Genomic DNA, 20,640 nt, shown 5'->3' with positions numbered 1-20,640 from the left:
AATTGACCTTTCAGGAGCAGATTCCTGAAATCATTTGGAAACGATTTTTCCTCAAGCGAAAATGTCAAGAGAGGCTATCATTTTTTGCATATTCCCAATTTTTGCCGTCATGTATTTTTGTAACTATAAGCCTTAAATTAAAATTCTATTAAAGTATATAAACTCTACTTGAAACTATAATTGAAGAATGATTTTTTGTTAATATTTTATTGTTTCTACAAGATTTAGTTTGTGAAAAACTCTTTATTTTTAATCGCTTATAACTCGAAAATTATTGATGCCTCGACATTTTTGTTGAGGAAAAATCCTCTAAATGATCCCAGGAATCTGCTTTTATAAGGTCAATTATGAGTTTTGGGACACTCTGTATACTATATCGCACGCATATTATACATGCGTGTTACGCAACTTCTTGTAGGCGTCAACCGCCGCGCTATTCAGAAAGCGAAATTATAAACCTGACAATGAGAATCGCGACTGTACCTGCTATTTAATCCAGTTTTGATTCGCACAATATGCTATTTAGTCAAATTGAATAGTGGAGTGTCTCAAACATAGAGTTTTCTGAGAAAAAATACCACTTATTAACGTCGGCTAATGTACACGGTCTTATTTACAGGATGATGAATTGAAACCGCGAGAGAAAAACGAGGCGTAATGACTCATTCGACAAAAGCGAATGGAACATTCTATCGGCGCGGCATCGTGAGATGTATTATTGCGTAGAAAAATTTAGAAATTGCGTAGACCATATTTATAATGAAATAAAAGAGAACATCGCTTTTATGAAATAAATATAATTTATTTGAAATTTGTCTTTATTGATATTTTTATTATTAATAATAATTAATAATTATAATAACAATAATAATAGAGTAATAATAAATTGATATTATCTTATTATATTTATATATGTATATATGTATATATATATATATATATATATATATATATTATATATTTTATATATACTATTTTTACATTTACATTTAAATATACATATAATATTTTAACAAATATTTTATACACAAAAATATAACATGAAATAACGTGTTTATTTGAGTGTAGAAGTTGTTTAATGTAGGACTAGGTTTAAAAAAAAGATATGAAAAGAGAATAAAAAAAGCAAAGAAAAAAAAGAAAAAGAGAATTCTCTTTTTCTTTTTTTTCTTTGCTTTTTTTACTCTCTTTTCATAATAGAAAGATGAAAAAAAGAAAGAGAGAAACAGAGGTTGACGTATCCAGATAGACATAATATTGAGATATTAAAAATGTATAAATTAATATCAATATTATAAATAAATATATACATACGTAAAATTCTTTTATATATATAAAAAGAAAATCTTTACATCTTCTACTATATTAATGTTGTTTGTGAGTGATTTATAAGTAATTTAGTGAATATAAACGAATAAATAAATAAATAGCACAATTGTAAATTGGCACTATTAAAATTAGAAATATTGCCTTAACAAATAAGAATTTTCAGTGTTTTTTTTTGTATAAATCGAAAAATAAATTTACTGAAAATTTATTGTATTATCAGCAATATCATTTATATATTATTTATTTATATAATATAATTAATTTTTCTTTTTTTTCTTATCAAATCATTTTGATAAAACTTGCAATAATTATTGCATATCCGACAATTTTATATTCACCGCATGCAGTGTCTAAAATCTGAATACAAATGTGAAAGAATATAAAGCTGAATGCAAACATTTCGAATTCACATTCATTGTTCGTTATACTCATTATACTTATTTTATAATAAATAGCTGGCAGCTGCATAAGTTTAAATAAAAGTGCGTCTATTTTAATCACCGTATTTTGAAATCACAACACGTTTTAATTAAGTTAAGTTCGAAGCGTCTATTATTTATAAATAATAAATGGAAAAGAACACACCATTTTTACACATGACACATAAGCGATCCACGAAAAAACTTCGATAACGAAATCCGATTAGCTCTTATAAATATCTATTTTGATATATATATATATATATATATATATATATATATATATATGTGTGTGTGTGTGTAAATAGAAAATATACTTCGATTAATAGAGATTTTCGTCTCTTCTCTAAAATATTATAAATTGATAATATAATTAATTAATTTGATTTTGTAAAGTAATTTTAAATATTATTTCTGTGGAATTTTTCGTAGTATCGCTATCTAAAGATATGCTTGTAGAATAGAATTTTTCTACTCTTTTCTATTCTTCTGTACTACCTCAAGATTTCCCTAATTCCAAATTTTTCCTCTTTAATTCTAATAATTTTACTATATGGTGTGCTATAATGCCTTATAGTGCTTCCGGTATCTAAGAACACGTGTTTGATCAGGCACATTGTATTTACATATTCGTGCATCGTATTGTTGGTTAAATGATTCAAAAGCATATATTTAATTAATCCCTTAATGCAATATATATATGTACAAATTATATTCGGATAAGCAATTTTTAATATTAGAAAGAGATAATGGCAAAAAAATCACTTCTTTCATAGTAATATAAAACACTGCCCAATTAACTCGGGTTTGCGCGTAGGGATTAATATTGTTAAAGGATTAATATTGTTGAGTTATTATATCTTATAATTTTATATATTCAATTTTTTGCTTATATCAAATAATTATAGATGCCAAATTATCGCACAGATAAAATTTTGATTTATATAATGCACAAATATCTAGGCATGACTTTAATAGATATAACATTTTTATTAAAAGTTATATATATATATATATATATATATACAGGGTGATTTATTTTAATCTTAACAGACAAATATCGAAAAATATGGGAGATACGAAAAAATGTTTCATACAAGAGTTGTAGGATTTCGAGGGGGACATCTGATGGTGACCTCGACTTTGACCTTAAGGTCAAATCCTATAACTTTTGTATGAAACATTTTTTCGTATTTTTCGAGATATATATACATATATACATATACAGGGTGGAGCATTTATAGTGATGCGGGCATATTTTTCGGAAACGAAGCGAGATATCAAAAAATGTTTCAGACAAAAGTTGTAGGGTTCCAAGGGGGGCATAACACCGTGACCTTAGATTATTCTTGGAATGCGATTTTGAAGGTCAATTTGGTTTTTTTAAATGGGAGGGTGTACTTTTTCTTCCGGAAATAAAAAGAGCGTTCAATTTTGAGTCTAAAAGTACTAGTATACTTATGACCTAAAATTGATAGGTGATGAGATATTTCAAAACTAAGACAACAGATATCCGATTATTCAAAATTCAAACAATTTTATTGCAGTAAATGTTCGAAATGATGGCCATTAACTTCGATACATTTTCGAAAACGTTTTTCAAAAGAATGCTGAACTTTTATTAAAGTGTCTTTATCGATACTCGCACAGGCATTAATAATCCGTTAATATTCTCAGGTGTAGTCGGTACTTGATAAACCTTATCTTTTATGAATCCCCATAAGAAAAAGTCTAGAGAAGTGAGATCCGGAGAGCGATCAGGCCAATTAACAGGTCCTATCCATTGACCAGGATAATTTCTGTCTAATATTTCTCGAGCTGCAGCTGCATAATGAGATGGACAACCATCGTGTTGATACCACATATTCAACCGTTCTGCAATAGGTACGTCTTCAAGCAATTGTGGTAGTTCTTGGTTTAAAAAGTTTCTGTACTTCGGTCCATTGAGCGCACCTTCAATGAAGTACAGTCCAATTATCCGATTTCGGTAAATACCACACCAAACATTCACACTCCATTGCCGTTGACACGCTCTACTTCCCGTAATACTTCATTGAAGGTACGCTCAATGGACCGAAGTACAGAAACTTTTTAAACCAAGAACTACTACAATTGCTTAAAGACGTACCTATTGCAGAACGGTTGAATATGTGGTATCAACACGATGGTTGTCCATCTCATTATGCAGCTGCAGTTCGAGAAATATTAGACAGAAATTATCCTGGTCAATGGATAGGACGTCGAGGACCTGTTAATTGGCCTGCCCGCTGTCCGGATCTCACTTCTCTAGACTTTTTCTTATGAGGATTGATAAAAGATAAGGTTTATCAAAAAGTACCGACTACACCTGAGAATATGCGTCAACGGATTATTAATGCCTGTGCGAGTATCGATAAAGACACTTTAATAAAAGTTCAGCATTCTTTTGAAAAGCGTTTTCGAAAATGTATCAAAGTTAATGGCCATTGCGCCTTTATTTCGAACATTTACTGCAATAAAATTGTTTGAATTTTGAATAATCGGATATCTGTTGTCTTAATCTGTTGTCTAGTTTTGAAATATCTCATCACCAATCAACTTTAGGTCATAAGTATACTAGTACTTTTAGACTCAAAATTGAACGCTCTTTTTATTTCCGGAAGTAAAAGTACACCCTCCCATTTAAAAAAACCAAATTGACCTCGAAATGATCTTCAAAATCGCATTCCAAGAATAATCTAAGGTCACGGTGTTATGCCCCTCTTGGAACCTTACAACTTTTGTCTGAAACATTTTTTGATATCTCGCTTCGTTTCCGAAAAATATGCCCGCGTTACTATAAATACCCCCCTATATATACATTCCGCAAAATAATTAAGGGATCAAAAAAAATTGTCTAAAAAATAAGCAAATTTTAAATAGTTGTAACTTTGTTTCAAAAAATGAGAATTTAAATTTTAGGAGGGAAAAAGGGTTTCAAAGCTTGAAATCATTACTTTCGAAAGGTCACAGTTGTTTTTCATATTCTTCAATTCTGGTATTTTTTATGTACAAAAAACGACGAACTTAACGAAATGGAAAATTTTCTTCTCACAATGTAGACGTGTCGCGTGCACAAAAACATTTGAAAAAATATTTTGACTTTTTCACGTTAAGGCTTCTATGGGTGCTCACCGCAGCCATATTGGATTGTGACGTCAGAAGCGAGAAAGCACACGCTGAAAATTCTTAGATGCCATTTTTTAATGAAAAGATATTTCGATTAAACACTATTTCAGATGGCTTTAGCACACTCTTAAAAAACCCCGAAAACTATCCTTTTCCCATGCGGAATGACTGCGCATGTATGCAAAGACCAGACGGACTGGGCTTTATAATATTACATTTTATTATTAGCTGTTGATTGATTATAAAGGGAAAAGGATAGTTTTCGGGTTTTTTTTAAAGAATATGCTAAAGCCATCTGAAGTGCTGTTTCATCGAAATATTTTTTTATTTCGAAATGGCATCTAAGAACTTTTAGCGTGTGTTTTCTCGCTTCTGACGTCACGATTTCGACATGGCCGGCAAGGAGCCAGGAGCCTTAAAGCCTAAAGTTTTCCCTGCAAAATCGTTTCTTAAAATTAAAATTTCGATTTTTCTTTATCAAGTTTTTCAACATAAAAATTAGAAAATGTAAAGTTACATATTATTTTCAAAATTACCACCGACATCAGCTTCATTCAAAGCTCACCATGTGAAGGTTGTACGATTGGATTCGCGCTTTGGATGAAGCTGATGTCGGTGGTAATTTTGAAAATGATATGGAACTTTAAATTTTTTAAATTTTATGTTAAGGCAAGAGTTAAAAGATTATTAGAAAGTGGAGAAGACTTTTCTGCCATAAATTTTATTTAAAAATATTTTTTTATTAAAGCAAATCAAGTTCTTTTAACATATTGTACGCATCGATCATTTTGAACATACGGATCACTATAAAGAAATTATCACAGCAAATTTGTGATTTTTTGTCAAATTTGGCATACTAAAAGACACAAAAATTTCAGTCGATAAAATTTTTTGTCACTTTGCGTAAATTTTTTCGAAGTTTAAACAAAAAAGAAGACTCGCGAATTTTTTCGTTATTTTCACCTATTTGTAAAAAAATTCACGAGTTAAAAAAAATTCGTCCACTATATCATACTATAGAGCAAAGATTCAACTTTAAGAATCCAGTTTTAAAATTGCTGTACGATGACTTTTAACGGAGTTATAAACTATCAAAGTGAAAATGACCACTTTCTCTTCAATTCTCGATAACTGAATAAGGAAAAATTTAAATTTAAATTTTAAAAAACGATTTTGCAGGGAAAACTTCAGGCTTTAACGTGAAGAAATCAAAATATTTTTTCAAATTTTTTTGTGCATGCGACACGTCTACAAAGTGAAAAGAAAATTTTCCATTTTGTTAAGTTCGTCGTTTTTTGTAAAAAATACCAGAATTGAAGAAAATGAAAAACAGCTGTGACCTTACGAAAGTAGAGATTTCAAGCTTTAAAACCCTTTTTTAAAATTTAAATTCTCATTTTTTGAAACAAAGTTACAACTATTTAAAATTTGCTTATTTTTTAGACAATTTTTTTTGATCCCTTAATTATTTTGCAAAGTGTATATATACCTATACATATATAAGATAAAAATTGTATACGAAATCAATTTAGAAAAAAATGAGAAATGAAAAAGAAAAATAAAATACCGTTTATTTTCTATATCTGTATCTTCAGAATTTAACGTGCTCAGCAAAAATAATAAGCAACGCAAGAGGAAAAATTTAGTTTAGAGAAAAAATCTAATTTTTAGGAGAAAAATAAATATACCACAAAATAGTATACATAGAATAGAAGCATTCGATTAAATTTAATTATATATTTTGAATTGTAAATTTTCAGTATTTTTTTCATTTTGTTTGTTTTATTGTACAAATTTCTCGTGTTTTTTTTCAATTTATACCTAAAACATTCCTAAACATTTAACATTTTATAGAAAAATTTTGCACACTTGAAAGTTAGTATAATCTAATCGATTTTTTTGTTAATGTGAATTCATAAGTGGTAACTTTGTATATATGTGCGTAATATATAAAAGTTTAACAGGGTTTGTACAAAAAGTTAAAACCTCTTAATTTTACAAAACGTACGTATTACCGAAAAAAATCAAACAAAAGTTGTAGCTTTTAAAAAGCTCTATTTATACTGAACTTATAAGTTTGACCTTGAATGACGCCGTCCGTCATCCAAAAAGACTGTCCGTCAGGACAAGATCACTTTAAATTTTTTAATGGAAAAATATGTAGCTGCTAGTTGCAAATTACATACTTTTTTTGGAAACAACTATGTGTTTTCTTCACAATTAATTCCTCTCATTATTTTGTGTATAAAAGTATTAAAATAAGATTATTGAAAAATGAATATTTTACGAGATATTTCAGTTTATGTAAGATTATGTCAAATTAAAGTATAAAATATATTTCGTAAACTATTCACTTCTTGACCATCCCATCCTCATAACTTTTTATGTAGAATATTGTGAGGAATCGATTTATATATAAAAAAAATATAGTAATCCATTTAAAAGATCCAAAGTGATCGTATCTTAATCTTGGCGGGCTAAGATCACCTAAAGTCAAATTGATAAGCCCGGTAAATAGACCTATTTAAACCCTACAATTTTCGTCTGGAATATTTTTTTTCGACAATGCGTAGTTTTCGTAAAATTAAGAGGTTTCAACATTTTTGTATAGGGGAAAGTATATGCTAAATCATACCCCCTAAAGTAATAAATATTAAAATTGCAATAAAACTGTCAAAGAAATAACAAAATTTTTTTATTTATTTGAAACTATGGTTTTTTGTCAACAATGTACGCTAAATATTAATGTACGCTAATTAAATATTGATAACTACAAATTTATCATTGTTTCATATCATAAATTAAAAATTGAAAAAAGTAGTATTTGATACGATTTACAATATCGGTTTGCTAAATCATACTCTTAACAATAAAATTAAAAAATTGTAACAAAAATGAGTTTTATTTTCTACAAAAGTTCTCAGTCAGCAACAAAACATCTATAAAAATGTCATATTTATAATCATAAATTCTTTTCAAAAATTTAACAAAAATATTTTCTGTCACATAAAAATATAAATAAGTATTATCTCAATATAATTAAAATTTGATAATATTTTCTTCGGTTGTTTATCTAAATATAAAGAAAAAAACTATGCCCAAGTAAAAAAATTAATTTAGTAAATCGCACTAGTATAATATAGGAAAAAGTTAGTAATACGTTTCACCGAATTTCCATTTCTTTGTCAAATTTGTGAATAAAAAAATAACCTTAAAATATTTTGCCGATTTTTCAACGTTTCCGTATACAGGATTAAATAAGACGAAAAAAATGCTTTAATAATAAGTTTAATTGCTTATCTTTCTCAATGTGATAGTTTAGGCACGGAGTGCGAATATTATATATGAAAATCACACAAAATAAATTTATGAACGTCACTTATCAACGGATCACTTATTGAGAAAAAAACAAACATTACGGCATTCGAGTGAGGCTAGCTGCAATACAACAGTGTTATCACCTTAAAATATTTTAACTCTGTTTAAGAAATATAGTAGAAGTATGATTTAACAACGGTATGATTTAGCATATACTTTCCCCTATATTTTTATTTGATACGTTACCGCGAAGTATAAGTTACTTCGCGACAAATACCAAAATGGCAGCCAGTAACGTGGCGAGCGCGAATTTGACGGAATCAGCACCGGCAGTGAAATCCGGCCAATCCGGCGCCGTGCCGTTCTCATAATACTGATAATTCTTAACTCCTACGTGTGTTCGAATGAGGCGATAATTGGGCTGGTTGATATTGACACGATTGTTCAAAAAGTTTTGTAACGTGTTAGTGACACACCAAAAGTTGCCGTCCTCATCAAAGGCGAAACTATTGGGCCATTGCGTTAGCGTGTGATCGCGCGATATGATTCGTTGACCAGTGTTGAAAGATGGTACAGCTTTGGTATCCCACATGGCGATAGCGTCGTCGGCTAATAGGCCGAAATAAAGCACGCCGGTGGCCGACATTGTCATACCATCGGTCTGCGATGACTTCCGTCCGAGTTCCTTCACGTTCCAATCGATGTTTGTCGCATTGTCTCTCAGAGCGGACACCGGGATTGAGTACAAGCGAAACGAAGATAAAGGCGAATAGTAAATTTCCCTGAAACAAAAAAGTTTCGTTGTCGTTTATGTTAAAATCTTGTATAAATTTGAAAGGACTCTATACAATCCTTATATGGAAATTGGATTTCGGTGGAATTGGCTGGTTTTTTCATATGTTGTAGCTTATGATCTGCTGAACAAAAGATGTAATAGTCTAATACTCTAATAGTCTCAAAACTAAATAATGAACAGTTATTGAGCTACAGCCAGTCAAACAACTTGCAGAGCCCGAACTTTTCATATTTGACTGACTGTAAATCAGTAACTGTTTATTATTTAACTTTGAGGCTATTACATTTTTTGTTCAGAAGATCATAAGCTATAATATGTGAGAAAACCAGCTGATTTTATCGGGATTCAATTTCATCTAGGATTTTATATAGGTTTAAAAACCCCGCACTAATCATATGTAAAATTGAATCTTATTGGTAAGATTACATCTTTTGTTCAGCAAGTCACAAGCTACAACATATGAAAAAACCAGTCAATTCCACCGAAATCCAGTTTCCATAAGAATTGTGCGGCCCTTTACTCTTATTATACTGGTCAACAAAACAAAACTTTTGTTTAATTACCAAAGCTGTTTGAGTGAATTTAAGGTATTTTGGGGGTGCTGAATCTAAAAATGACCACAGTTTCACCGAATTGGCTCTATTCTACTAAGGATACTCAAATTGCGATTTTACCCCAATACGACCTGTAGTTGCTGACATATGCAGCAGGGTTTGGTCTCTCTTTTTATTCTTTAACATTGTTTTTATCTCCAACGTGTAATCCTGATAAAAAATTCACATAAAAGAAAATCGTACAAACAGCATTTTTCTATGCATTAATTGTGATTATCTGAAAAAGCTTACTTTGCTTTTATGTTATTTTACTGAATACATAACGCCATTAGGTATTTCATATATATATACTTTTTTGTATGATTTGAGCAGTGTTTGCTGTTATCTAAATAAAATGATATAGATGATCATCTAGATGAAATTTTGGCGTTATCTTATCTTTATATAGATAATTAAAAAATGTATTATCTATATCTGCATCTTAGATAAAAAAAAGTGTTATCTTTACTAAATGATCTAAAATAATATTCAGATAATTTGATTTAGAGTTTCATAGCACATGAAAATATTTTAAGTAGTAGAACTTGAGCAGTAAACGATAAAAACTTATAAATAAAAAGCTATGAATATATTTTTATATCTCTTTTATAATTTCCATTTTTTTATTTTACATTACATTTTTATTTATTTACATTTTTTGTTTCAACTGTTTACATAAGCGATTTTAAAAATAATATTATCTGGAAGTTATCTGGATGAATCGTCATATAATTTTATCTTTTATCTAGATATATTTAAAACAAAATCATCTTCATCTTATCTAAGATGAATTTACATATTTTTATCTCATCTTTATCTAGCTAATTTTAAAATCATCTAAGCACAACACTGGATTTGAGACAGTTTCCATATATGATTTGGGGATAGACTACGCCTGACCATTACATTTTTTGCATTTTTATGTTTTTTATTGAACACTCATTATATCAATTAGGATCTAATTTAGAAAAATCAATGTCATGTTCTTTCTCTCGGAATCAATGACACAAATAAGTTATACCCTACTAAAATCGATCTAATATAATTGACAATAAAATTATTAGTGTTGACCAGTGTTATAAAGATATTATGTATAATTTTTTTCAATGTAAATGTTACGTCCTGTGGACTCCACGATTCTTTTCTTTCGGAGAACGCAAAGCGATATTTAAAATATCGCAGACGGATAAATAAACTACGAACTGATAAGCGAGGAAAACATATACTGAGATAGTTTAATAATAATAGTAAAGAACCGTTACGTCCTGTGGACTCCACGATTTTTTTCTTTCGGAGAACGCAAGGCGATATTTTAAATATCACAGTCGCGCAGATAAACCGACGATCTGACAGGCGATGCAAACATATTCCGAGACAGCTTCATCGTAAAAATAAAAGAATACATACAGATTAACTCGCAAAATTCAAGCTGTAACTTATCATATTCTAAGAAGTTAAACTAGTCGACAGTTCTCTAAACAAAACCAACAGTTGGGAAGACTAATAAAATTTTAGAAGAAAGACTAACAACGATAAACGATTCTAAACAATTCTCGGCTGACAGATCGTCGCGATATCTGCATAAGATAAGATCGAGAGGTAATAAACATATCAACCACACTTGATAGCAACAAATTCTCCATTGGTCGAAACATAAAGGCCTAAACAAAGCCCTGACCAGTCACGACAATTGTAAAATTAAAAGAGACGCCTCCGGGACCTTAAAATTTAAACAATAACTTTTTCTCCCTCTCTGCCCCGATTGATGACCTCCGTACTAATGTATCACCCGCGACCCATACACATACACTCACACTTTCATTAGCAACTAAGTCCGTCTATTATATTATTATGTATATAATTTCTTTCGTCACTATATTAGGAATAAACTTATAAATTTCAACATAAATGATTTTCATTTATTAGCAAGCCCGTTCCCACTCATTCCCGTAACCCGAGATCGCACAAGGTCCCATCCTGCGCAAAAGAGATTAAATTCTCTTGCCGAAAAGGGACCACCGAGCGAACGGCCCTTTAAATAGAGTAAGAGCGACCCTTGCGGTCGTTGACCTATTTGGGCCCAGACGTTCGTTCGACTCGAACAGACGTGCCGCATGCGTTTGTTCGAGAGATAAGTAGTTACGCCCTCCATCTGACTCTTCCCTACTTGAATCTGGACGTAACATAAACATAGAAAAATTCAAGCAATTTTACGCGATTTTACTGTGAGCCTTTTGAGATAAGGAATATTGTAAAAAAATTGTATTATTATAAATACATATATTGTGTATTCTGTAATCAATACAATTTTATCAAGTAGTAACGTTTGTGAGATTTCAAAATAATTTATTATATATATATATATATATATATATATATATATATATATATACATATTGTATATATAGGGGAAAGTCGGGTAAAACCGAGTAGGCGGGTCAAACCGGGTATCTCTATTTCTTCGTGATAGGTATTGTCATTTGTGGCCAATTCGTGTTATTAGTTATAAATTGACGCCATTATTATTCTGAGATAAACCGTGTCCACGTATACACGATACTTCTTTTTTGAGAGAAGTGTGTGTTTGAAGTTTTCGAAACAAAAAAGATCGATATCGAAGCAACAATCAAGTCGTCGTGGATTTTTTCTCTACAAAGCATCTATTTTGATAAGTGCAGAACTGAATTCTGTACATATTAGAAAGTATGGATCGTATTAGTTTTCATTGTTTCTTTTACGTTGGAATGTACAGTCGCCGTATTTATTATTTTCCTCGTGTTGGGGCAAAATCGGATACAAAAAATATAGGATTAAAAAATAAAATAATAAAAAAATCAAGAAGACAGTTTATCTTTAGAAGAAAAAAAAAGATGTAGCCTGCATCTTTTGCAATAATTTGTACTCAACATCAATCGAAGGCTAGATACAGTGCATTACATGTCAAGGGTGGGCCCACGAGTTCTGCAGTTATGTAGAGCAAGATATTTGTTTATAGAATACACACAGAGAGAATTTTCTCTTAAGAATTTACCGAAAATCATGGTAATCGTGAGACAATATGGTATGGAAAGAATTTTAAAAATATGTTTGATTAATTTTACCATACTTTTAGTGAAACTATACTTTTTTAATAAAATTAATCAAACATATTTTATATTTTATTGTGATAGATATTATTTTTTATTGTGATAAATATTAATCAGAGAAATTCTCATAAAATTCTTTTCATACCATATTGTCCCACGATTACCATGATTTTTAGGATAAATTCTAAGAGAAAATTCTCTCTATGCATTTTTGTATTGTATTATAATTTAAATAAATTAAGATTTCGTAATTGCACGGTGATTTACACGCTTTTGAATGAGTACCCTGTTTTATCCTACCGGTAGGACAAAACCGGGTATTTTCGAAAAATTTTGTTATCCTTGGTAAACAAACATTTCAGCAACTAGTCTTATTTTCTCATAGTTTAAGGTTTAAGGTTCACTAAATACTACTAACGGTCAGTAAATTTTTTTTGTCTTCTGTGATTTTTTATAGAAATCCAAAAAACTACCCGGTTTTGTTCCACTTTCCCCTATATATAAAATATTTTTTTTTTTAATCATTTTTTCTATAAAAAAGTATTTGTAAAATCATCAAAAAAATTAATGTTTTTTATGAGATATTTTATCATTTATTTTAATATTGTGACATAAAATGATATAAATGATAAAATGATATAAAATGCTTGTGATAATTGCATTATTTTGTAAAGTACTTATTCTTGTACTAAAATATTTAATAAATATTTTACAGAATAATATATAAAGAATCAATTGATGACTATATATTTTTATATAAACCTAGCATTGCACACTAACGAGATGTAATTACACTCTTTTAAATGTAATTAATCTTTTTATGTCAATTTATTTATTTTATTGTATATATGTATAGTACAAAAATTCACTCACGTATGTCTTATATAACGTGTGTATGAATGAAAAAATTCAATTGTAAGTTTCTAACAATAAGAGAGTATCTGATGTAGAAAAGAATCTAACAGATTTTAATCGGGAGAGTAAAGATTCATCAAAATGAGATAACCCTTTGTTATGAAGAGTGTGCGAAAATGTAAAAGGAGGACACGTGGAATATCTTACGTAAACATCAGAGTAAAAATATGTAAGATAATTTTTTGTGTTCATATATATGCTAAATAAAAGTAAATAAATTATTACATAAAGGATAAAAAGGCAATTTGCATTATTACGCAAATATACGTTTCAATTCTTTTTTTTTTGGACCATCTTCAGTATAATGTCGGAAATATATTATTGTAATTATGCTGAAGATGGTCCTAAGATGATCGCAAAAAAGGAGCCGAAATGTACATATGTGTATTCAATTTTGACCTCCATCATATAATGTTTGCGCAATAACACCTTTTTATCCTTTACTAATGATCATTACTGGAGTCTAAGATTATTTTAAATTAATTTTATTGTAAATAAATTACCTATTTTTCTAAAATAGTTTTTAACTATTAAATAAATTGTATATTTAATCCCAACTGCTCTTGATTTTGATAAGTTTTTTGATTATATTGTAGTATATCAAAATAAGGAAAACATTGTTTTTAGAAATACTTAATTTTAAGGAATTAAAATATCTTCTTGGAGCGAAATCGATGTTTGTCTCTCTTTATATAAAACCATATATTTTTTAAAAATTGATTCTAACAATAAGTATTTAAGTAAAATCATCAGAAAAACTAATGTTTTTTTATGATATATTTTACGATTAATTTTGAGTAAAAATTATTGTCAAAACAACGGTAAAATATACAAAATATTATAGTTTTATGTGATTTTTAAAATAAATTTTATAATATAATACAAGAAAAGCGGTACAATAGAAAAATAAAAAAAATGGTGAAACTTCAAATATTTATAATGAGATTTAAAATAATCACGAAAAGAAATATAAGGAATAAGAGATATGGCAATAAATAATTTCCATGTATAAAGACCATAACATGTTTTTAAACACTAAAAATATATCTAACTATCTTTGATAAGATATTGAAGGTTAATAGAATGATACAGATTCATGAATAAATAAATGCGTTGAATCAATCGCAAAATGTATGCAACGCTGATGCATTAGCATAATTTTACATGCAACTACATGCATCGTACTATTCAAGTTCTGCAATGCAAAAATTTTTACGCATAATGTATTTCAATCAATTAATAATTTATATTACATTTAAATTAAAAAATATAATTTATATTACACTTTTTTTACTTTTATTACTTAAATTTATATATTACTGTTTTTATATACGTATGATTTTATCAATGTACTTTTGCGAAATATGCTTACGATATGATATAACACTATAGTTTACAAAAACAATTTTTTTTTTCATTATTTAAAAGCACACAAGGTGTTTCTTATAGATTTTTGGATGTTGAAAACGATGCCGTAAGCCAATTTTCACCAGCACGTCAGATTTTCGAAATAATTGAGATTTAAATGCAAAAAATGGCTTTTTTGCGATATATGATTTTTTTTGTGAAAAAGGTTAACATTATCTTGAAATTCTGATAAAATGTCAATGAATGTATTGTTCATCCCCTATAAAATGCATTATTTTATTTCAATATCTTATTTTTTAATCATGTTAGGAAGGATTTAAATATAGAGTTTTTTGCTGATTGTGTGAGATAGCAAATATTCCGCCCATGATAATGGTCATATAATTATACTTTAATGTGATTGAAGAAACCTTTACATATTAATTTTTGTGAAAAAAGTGAGCCATTTTACAGAACCTCTAAAGATTCTGTATTGATATAAGGAAAAGCGCGAAAAATGATATTTTCAATTTTATGATTTAATTTTTTTTATAAACTCTTTAGATTCGATCTTTTTCATATTTTTCACATAAACTACAAGTCTTAAGCTTTACTTTAAGCTGTCGTAGCAATTTGTATCACGTCCCAATTACAATTACAATTAAAAGTTATATCTTACGGAAAAATGTAAAAAATACTTTTTTTGCATTTTTAGATTAGAATATCTAAAAAATCTGACATGATTTTTACGACCAGATTCGTAATCAACGCTAAAAAATCTACAAGAAAAAGCTTTGGGAATTTCCGAACCTGACAAAAAGTCATTTTTTGTCGACAAGTGTAATGGTTAAATCAAATTTGAAAAAAATAATTGTTTCCCTTTTTTCCTCAACAACATCTCCATATGAGTAGTTTCCAGCTTTAATCTTTCATAATATGGCTAAAAAGTAAGATATTGAAATAAATAAATGCATTTTATAGGGGATGGACAGTACAATCATGATATTTGATCAGACTTTTCAGATAAATTTGTTAATTTTTTTCACAAAAAATCTCAAATATCACAAAAAAGCTATTTTTTACACATTAAATCTAGATTATTTTGGAAATCTGACGTGCTAGTAAAATTTGGTTTTCAGCACCCAAAAATCTATAAAAAACACTTTGTCCAATTTAAAATAATTTTTGGCTATAAATTAGTATTTTCACTGAATTATGTCAATCTGAAAAAAGTCAGTTTTATAACGTTAAATTATGATTTATATAAAAGTATGTCTGCCGTTATTAGTTCGAGCCGCTAATTCCGTTCAAGATGTCTCGAAGACTTCGAAAAGTTCTTGAAAGAGCCTGGAATGAGATATAGAGCAGACAAAAATAAGAGCATTGATCAGAAGTATGTCTCGTCATATGAAAGAGATAATGCGAGTTCGCGGAAGACACACTCATTATTAATACACATTATCATTAACATACAAACACACGGCGAAAATTATTGCATAATAGCATTTTGATAATAAGATGCACGCAGTTGCAAATAAAATTATGCTATTGTTGCATCAGTGTCGCTGCATAGATTAAGTCTTTGTATTTATTTATTCATTGTGCTGTATCATTCTATTTATTAACCTTTGATATTTTATTAAAGAAGTTTTATTTTTAATATTTCGTCAAAACACCATAAGACAGATATATACGAATAAATGGGCGCGTATAGGAGTGTTTCTATATTATATTTCTAGATATATTATGTTTCTGATTATATATTTGTTTATAATTCTAATTATATCATATTTCTAGTTCATTTCCGAAAGTTATATTTTCGAAAACAATTTTATCATATATCATATATAATTAAATGCAATATTTAACTATACACTCTTTAATTTTTGCTATTGAATATTTTTGAATTTTTAAAAATTTTGAGAGAATATTTTTAAATATGTACACACATTTAAAGAATCTAAATGCATTAATATAAAATATGTTGAAAAATACTGTAAAATTTTTGTTTGAAATATTTTTTTATATTTTCGATTTGGAAACATGTTGAAACAAAGCCCGAAAATTTTCAGGTTTGTCCTTTATTTTCTCTCAGAATATATGGACCAACCATATTAATACATGCGCCTTTTATTCTTATTAGCCTTTTCAGCTTTGAGTTTGTATTTATTATCACAGCCTTTTTTCAATTCATTATAAGTAATTATATTTAATAAATATATAGTAAATATAGATCTATACGATGTATTGTGTTATCCATATTATATTTAGTGTTCGTACTCTCTTGAGTTAATCTTCCATAATAAGGGCTAAATTTCATTTGAATGAAATTCAATGAAATTTCAGATTTGACCAATCACAGCACAGGATCATTTTAATCTGGATCATTTTGATTTTGTCGCGAAAGCAGCCAAGAAAAAAACTTGGATTTGACAGATAGTACCTGTTGTCATTGCTCGCTGGTGAAAGCGCTATGCCGTTTACATGCACAGGATTGATCACATGGGTCTTCGCCACCATAAACCCAACCGCCTCCCCTTGCGCCCTCATGGAATCGTGTCGAATCTTCCACGAGGTATTGTTCTGCAAAGAGTACACGATGATCCCGGGATCATCGCGGCCGTTGTCAGTGATATACGCCATGCCTCCGTTTTCGTGATCGAGGACGATATCGTTGAGATACGTCACGCCGCGGCGAGCTATGTGATCGGGAAATTCGTAACTACGGAGAACCTTGCCGTTGTCCTCGAGATCCAGAATGACTAGACGCGCTGGACAGTCATACTTGGTCTCCCGAAGAGATCTGGCCCGACCGGTGTCCAGCACCCACATGCGACCCTTAGGATCAATTTCCACGCTGTGGATCAATTGGAACGCCGAGCAATCGCCCAGCTTCTGCATGTCCCAGTTGGGAAAGGCCTCCAATTTGGGCGCTGTCACCCCGTTCACCGGCTTCGCCGAGGTGACGCCCAACGTCACCGGCACGCCGTCCTTCCATCGTGGTAACGTTAAATACATTTTGCCCTTCCAGAACTTCACGGTGGTGAGGATATTGTTCGCCGCTATATAATCGCCTTGTATCACGGCATTCTGCCGTTCCTCGTCCGATGGCCACTCAAAGTCGATTGACTTCCACTCGAAAATCACTTGGAATGGTTCATGGCACAATACTACGACAGCTAAAAAGGCTAGCAATAGTAATCGTTCCATTTTGTAGATGTCACAATCAGTTCAATGGTATGTGTATCTTTGATAAGAGTTTCACTGGGACTGTCTTTCCTCACTTTTTTTTACAAATCTAATATTATAGACGCCGAACAATTGTTTAGCCCTATTTTTCACAATTAAACATACAATTTAACTAATATATATAAAGAAATTCCAGTAGAATATATATCAAACGTACCAAAAAATTTATTTAAAGTAATAGAAAAAAAGACTAAAAATAATTTTCCTTCAAATTTTAATGTATAAGAATCGTTAAAAACTATTCAACAAAACTAGTCAAAACTATTTATTATTTTGCTTTAACTTGCTTTTGTATATATGCTTATTATACATATGAATCTATAAGAAAATCTGTGTGTAAAGATGTTTCGTAGAAGCGCGTAATCGAAAGAAATAATTCTGTGCTCGGTTCTTGACAGAGAGACTTATTTTCGTACGTATAGATGTAAGCGCGCGCAGAGACTATATACGTTTGTATACCGAGTGTAACACGTTAAATCCACGCAACGACGATTGCAATTTGACTGACGACAGACTGATGCGCGACGCCTTCGCCAACGTCGTTGTGGGTTAGGGAGGCGTCGCGATCCCCCCTCTTTCGTTTGGTGTATTTGCACACAGAGATGAGGGGAAGACGTCACACATTATACCGAATAGCTTACGTAGGTGGCAATGCAAAGTGACGCAGAGATGCAAACCGCTGCATTCTGCTGAACCACACCACGAATTTTCGCGGTTTAGTGATAGAATCGTCATGTAAATAGGTGGTTCCTCCTTAATTTTTTACTAATTTTGTGCAAACTCGATCTTATATAATGATCTTATATATTGCTATCCAAAAATATATTATACCCCAGCATATTAATGACGTTTTAAAAACGTTTTAATTAAAAATTGGACGCGTTTTGTACGTATTTGAAACATTTAGATTAGAGCCTCAGACATCTTTTAGGATATTTTAAAAAGATGTCCAGTGTTTACTTTTCTGAACAATCGAAAAATGTCCATTTTAAAGACTAAGGGCCACTTTGACCAACTACAATTAACTTTAACCTCTGGTTAAATTATATCTTTGTCTTTTTTTAGATACGTTTTTAAAAAGAGACAAAGATATAGTTTAACCAGAGGTTAAGGTTAAGGTTAATCGGAGTTGGTCGAACGTATATTTTTTAAAGTATAAGTAGGTATAGATAAAGTATTGTATATACGTAAAATGAACATTTTTAAAACGTCAAAATATACTCGTATATAAATATACATTGAATAACGTCCAATAACGGATATTCTAAAACATTTATATTATATCCATGAACCTTTGGATTAAAATCAAAACTGAATATCCATTCTGTGCTGTTTTGTGCTTCTGGGTTTTATAATATATATTCTTCATCGTCCATAATATTTATGATTGCTATCAATAAAATAAAAATATCGGGAAAAATTAGTCATTGAATGTTTATCCTTTTTATAAAAAAAATTGTAGAAATTATAAAAATTATAAAAATTAATAAAATTAGAGAAGCTATAAAGCAGGTTAAATATTTAGCCTTATGCATTTTACATGCTATAGTAAAAAAAAAAAAAAGCACTTGTGATAAAAGCTGAATGATGAAAATTTATTTCTGAGATAAATAAGAAAAGAAACTAAAGAAAAAATAAAGATAAATAGAGATAAGTATAGAAATAAATATAGAGATAAATAGATGAGATAAGAAACTAAAATCAATGTAATAAGTTAATAAACGCCAATAATTATAACACTTGTGAAAACTTTATAATTCGTAAATTATTTTTATGCGTATATTATATTATTACTTTTTATTTTCTGTGATTTTCTAGCCTATCATATTCGATGAAAAAAATGAACAAAGTTGTGTATTTCTCTAAATATAAATATTAATTATTTCCAAAACTTAAAACATTAATAGGGCTAATATCAAGCTATAAATATGTACAGAGCCGGGCCCGCAGGGCCTGCAATGCGGGGGGGCCCGCGACTTAGGGGGGCCCGCTGGCCGGGGATTTTTACTAAAAATTTTGTAGCCTTAATTTTCGTTTTGGCAAAACTTTAATTTTTATTTATTAAAAATATGATATTTAAAAGTTTTATTATATATGTGTGTGTGTGTAGGAGGGGGGCCCAAAAAAATGTTTGCGGGGGGGCCTCAACCAAAACTGTTACGCCACTGAATATATACATACAACGAAAATATATATATATATATATATATATATATATATATATAATATAAATGTTCAATGAGTTCATGGTCTCATCCGTCAATAGTTAGAGTGCGGATGACTTAATTTCACCTATTTACTTGGAGTTGCAGAAAAGCCTTGAAAGTATAACTCGTTTATATAGACATTGAAATAAGAATTGCCTTGAGTTCCTCGCAAACAACGTTCGACGTGATTCTCATGCAAATTCAAATGCTTGCGCATACATGATGTACATATTG

General features: G+C 29.8%; 1 protein-coding gene across 5 annotated transcripts; it reads right to left on the bottom strand.

Annotated features, from left to right (window-relative positions):
• Positions 1-987: 987 nt before the first annotated feature.
• On the bottom strand, positions 988-18,717 carry LOC145944976 (dopaminechrome tautomerase). 5 transcript variants are annotated; one of them, XM_083053698.1, is made up of 3 exons: positions 18,487-18,717; positions 17,394-18,281; positions 989-8,995 (listed from the first exon to the last, which is right to left on the bottom strand). In XM_083053698.1, exons 2-3 carry the CDS (start codon positions 18,158-18,160, stop codon positions 8,473-8,475), a joined length of 1,290 nt encoding a protein of 429 aa, XP_082909824.1. In that variant the 5' UTR covers positions 18,161-18,281; positions 18,487-18,717; the 3' UTR covers positions 989-8,472. The 5 variants fall into 5 exon arrangements, with proteins under 5 accessions (XP_082909828.1, XP_082909824.1, XP_082909825.1 ...); XM_083053699.1 differs by having other exon boundaries at positions 18,510-18,717; XM_083053700.1 differs by having other exon boundaries at positions 18,616-18,717.
• Positions 18,718-20,640: the final 1,923 nt, after the last annotated feature.

Source organism: Prenolepis imparis, unplaced genomic scaffold (genome assembly GCF_030444845.1).
Source record: "Prenolepis imparis isolate NDT839.2.m4 unplaced genomic scaffold, iyPreImpa1.0 SCAF_14, whole genome shotgun sequence".
NCBI classification, from domain to species: domain Eukaryota; kingdom Metazoa; phylum Arthropoda; class Insecta; order Hymenoptera; family Formicidae; genus Prenolepis; species Prenolepis imparis.
The sequence above is the reverse complement of the archived record's forward strand: the minus strand, read 5'-3'. Positions and strand labels throughout refer to the sequence as shown.

Coding starts and splice junctions, on each gene's coding strand:
- LOC145944976 (XM_083053698.1), bottom strand. CDS start 18,160: ATGGAACGATTACTATTGCTAGCCTTTTTAGCTGTCGTAGTATTGTGC. Junction 8,996..17,393: donor CCAGCGAGCAATGACAACAG/GTACTATCTGTC, acceptor TTTTTGTTTCAG/GGAAATTTACTATTCGCCTT.